The sequence below is a fragment of the Pinus tabuliformis genome, chromosome Q (genome assembly GCF_031772625.1).
Source record: "Pinus tabuliformis cultivar Carrire ecotype Pingquan chromosome Q, CPIR1, whole genome shotgun sequence".
Taxonomy (NCBI): Eukaryota; Viridiplantae; Streptophyta; class Pinopsida; order Pinales; family Pinaceae; genus Pinus; species Pinus tabuliformis.
This window is the reverse complement of record NC_142296.1, coordinates 900,697,603-900,700,925: the sequence shown is the minus strand read 5'-3', so window position 1 is coordinate 900,700,925 and position 3,323 is coordinate 900,697,603. Positions and strand designations below refer to the sequence as shown.

General features: G+C 36.4%; 1 protein-coding gene across 2 annotated transcripts; it reads right to left on the bottom strand.

Annotated features, from left to right (window-relative positions):
- Positions 1-488: 488 nt before the first annotated feature.
- On the bottom strand, positions 489-2,643 carry LOC149222378 (uncharacterized). 2 transcript variants are annotated; one of them, XR_016248893.1, is made up of 3 exons: positions 2,553-2,643; positions 1,544-2,446; positions 489-594 (listed from the first exon to the last, which is right to left on the bottom strand). XR_016248893.1 is itself a non-coding variant. In XM_089383089.1 (2 exons), the coding sequence occupies exon 2, from the start codon at positions 2,309-2,311 to the stop codon at positions 1,985-1,987; it is 327 nt and encodes a 108-aa protein (XP_089239215.1). In that variant the 5' UTR covers positions 2,312-2,446; positions 2,553-2,643; the 3' UTR covers positions 1,479-1,984. The 2 variants fall into 2 exon arrangements, 1 of the variants encoding a protein (XP_089239215.1); XM_089383089.1 differs by lacking the exon at positions 489-594 and having other exon boundaries at positions 1,479-2,446.
- Between the last annotated feature and the right edge of the window lie 680 nt (positions 2,644-3,323).

The following is a 3,323-nucleotide window of genomic DNA, read 5'->3' as shown; positions in this document are numbered from 1 at the left end:
ACAAGTAGATTTAGAGCACCGATGCTTAACAAAATATAGTAGATGGTGCTTTATCGTATATAACATGCATCAATGTATCTATCGTATACAATATGCATCAATATATTTTAAATAGTGGCACGTCAGTGTGCCATTCTATATTGGACACACTGAAGGAAATAACCTGTGCTAAAAGCTTTGGCTACCCAGATTTCTAACTACAATAAATCTTCACTAAAAGCCTCTACTTTCCTTAATGGAGGTTTTTGTAGAAATTTTTTAAATAGATTTGCTCAATCTTGTAACACTAAAAATCTTTGCAACAAGTTTTTCTTGTAGTGCACACCACATGCTTGTAAAATACCATGTTATAATACCATGTTCCTAGGGAGCAAGAGTGTCACCTTACTCCCAAAATTATCACCATATATGGTTGAGATTCATTCCCATTTATATGCACATTATAAGTCTTTATATTGGTCCTTCCAACTGCAAAAACTTTCAAAGACTTCAACTTATATGTTCAGATTCACTAATTGTAATTTGAGGAGGTAAGAATATACTTTCTCATTATGGCAGAAAAAGCTTATGTTTTTCTTGGTGTTATCCAAATTCCTGCAACAAAGCCATATATGCAACGACATTATCGCCTTACGTATTAAAAATTGCTGGAACAGAACTCTTTAATAAATCAAATTTCTCATTACATCCAAAAGCCAATGCTCTAAGAGGTTTCCTTAGGGAACCAAACCTAGACAGAATTGCAACAAAACCAAATCTCTTTTTCAAGTAGAAAAGAAGTGAACTGTTCCATCCTAATTGAAAGGTTTTACAAATCAAATTGCAACATATATTCGAGAGGAAATAGGATAGTAGGCAGTTAAAGGTTAACCATTTATCTACTAACCCCATAATCAAATAATCAAATAGGACACACAAACAACAAAGTTGCTCTCAGTTGGAAGGCAATGCTTGAAGGTTTTCCAGGTATTCTCGGGAGAAGCTTTGCATTCACTAAACTTCATATTCCCTTGCAATTGTGGGTTTATTTTTACCTTACACAATTAGGTGCTTCTTTGAGACATTGTTTGAAGTGTACATACCAATCTCATTGACTTCTTTTTGGTTATTCATGGGCATTAGACATCAGTATTTCACCTTTTTTGTCATCTAAACATGACCAGAAATTTATTTCTTGGTCGTTCCCCTTCCTGCTTGCTCACTACATTAATACATCACTAATCAATTTGATATGCATCATATATGCAGGGGTGTGTTCAAATTTCCTATCCTCAGAATCCTCTTGCCCCATTTCTCATTCTGCTTTGTTTCCTTTTCTGGTAATAAAGTTTGTTGTCAAGTTTTAGGTTTAAAGTAGCAATGGTAAACATGCACTTGAATATTTGATGAAGCTATCCCTAAAAAGGAAGGAGATGACTAGTGAAGGAAAGGAGAAAAATGACATTGGAACGATTTAGAATCAGAGATGACCAAGATAATGAAATGTTCCAACAACAGATTTTGAATTTTGGAAATTGTTGCTTTTGTGTTTGCAACTGCTTACCTCAGTAGCTCAACTGCATCTTCCAACAGAATCTGAATATACTTTAATTGTTGCAGTAATGTGCACTGAAATCTGGATCGATGGATTGATTCTTTTGTGTCTAAAGCTGAGTCATGACATGAGAAACTTAATCTAATGATGCTAATTTCTTCCATATAGGTCTTCAATTACAGGTTTAGCTTCATATGAAGTTTTACAGACTCCTTCAACTGGAGATTTGTCTTCTTGTGAAAATAAATCTTCTTTATGGACCGACTCTCCATAATTGGGATTAGAAAGAACTTTTGAGATGAGTGAGAAGCCCTATGCTCCAAATCTGTGTCAATATGTCCTGTATGACCTGTATTTTTATTTCGCAAGCAACTTCAACTACAGATTCATCTCACATGAAGACAAATTTTCCACATCTGCTGGTTCTTTATGCTGGGGATTACAATGAACTTATGGAGATGAGTTCGAAGCCCTGTGCTCTGAACCTGTAACAATATCTCCTGTATGACTTGCATCTCCCGCTTCATAAGCATCTTCAACAATAGACTTATCTTTATGTGAAGAAAGATTTTCTGCATTGCCAGGTTTTCTGTGTTGATGATCAGAATGAACTTCTGGGGCTTGTGGAATGACGCGCTTTATATCAGTGCCAATACCATCTGTATGACCTGCTTCGTGCACTTCACAAGCAATTTCAAAAGAAAATTTCTCTTTGTTTGAAGATGCATCTTTTGTATCGGCAAGGGGGTGATTAGAATATTCATCAATGACAACCATATTATCCTTCAATTCTTTCAGCCAACTTCAAGGGACTTGATGGAATCCTCATTACTGACATCTGTGCTATATTTTTTATTCAATTCTTTCTTTTTCGCTTTCTTCAAATTCTTTCTCTCACATTCTTCTGCTTTCCTGGGTGAAAGCAGAATGGATATCTTAATTGAGTACCTAAAAAGAATTTTCTGAAAAGACTGAATTAGCACTGAAAGCAAACACATACAAGTGTCTACTATAGTACCTTCTCTGCACCGCTTCCTCTTCATCTAGGAGCTCCATTTGCAAGCGGAGGGACTCTATATCTTTCTCGGTAATCCATGCCTTGACCTGTCAGGAAAATATGATCAGAATAGTAATTTAGTGAATTCTGCAAATTCTTATCCTCAAAGTAATATGGAACACAGCATAATGAGAAATACTACAAGAATTTATAATTCTAACGCACAAAATTTCTGAACTGCATCAAAAATTTGAGAATGTAAGTTTCCATAGTTAGACATCATTATTAATATTTCTACTTGGAAATAATGCTTACTTTAGCAAATAGTTAGAATTGGTTTGTTGAGCAGTTGGGTTGTTGAGATATTTTCTCAAAAACCAATCTCTCAGTTTAGAAGTTGTTAGATCTAATAAGCACTATATATGCTTATGTTAACGGTGCTAGACCCGCCAACATGTCAGGGAATCTCCCTAGTAAGAAGTCCCAATTAGACTCAGACCGTTTTGTGTAGGAGTCCCAACAGTGGGTCGTACAGTAATGCCTTGACCACGGTTTCGCACAGAGGCAAGTAAGATGTCCTGTCGGTAGCAAGGGTGTGACAGCTGCAGTAAGTCAAGGAAGGTGCATGAGAGGTTCTAACACACTGAGGGTGAGGTGAGTACGCCCCTTGGAAACTTGTAATAGTATGCAGCTTGGAAGGGAACACACGAGCGAAGATGCATCACAACATGGAAGGCAAGTTAGCGAGCAATCCAAAGTGATGGTTAAACCAATAGCACATTTCAGAAAGAT

Excerpts from the sequence above, each read along its gene's own strand:
- LOC149222378 (XM_089383089.1), bottom strand. The coding sequence starts at position 2,311 with ATGGTTGTCATTGATGAATATTCTAATCACCCCCTTGCCGATACAAAA.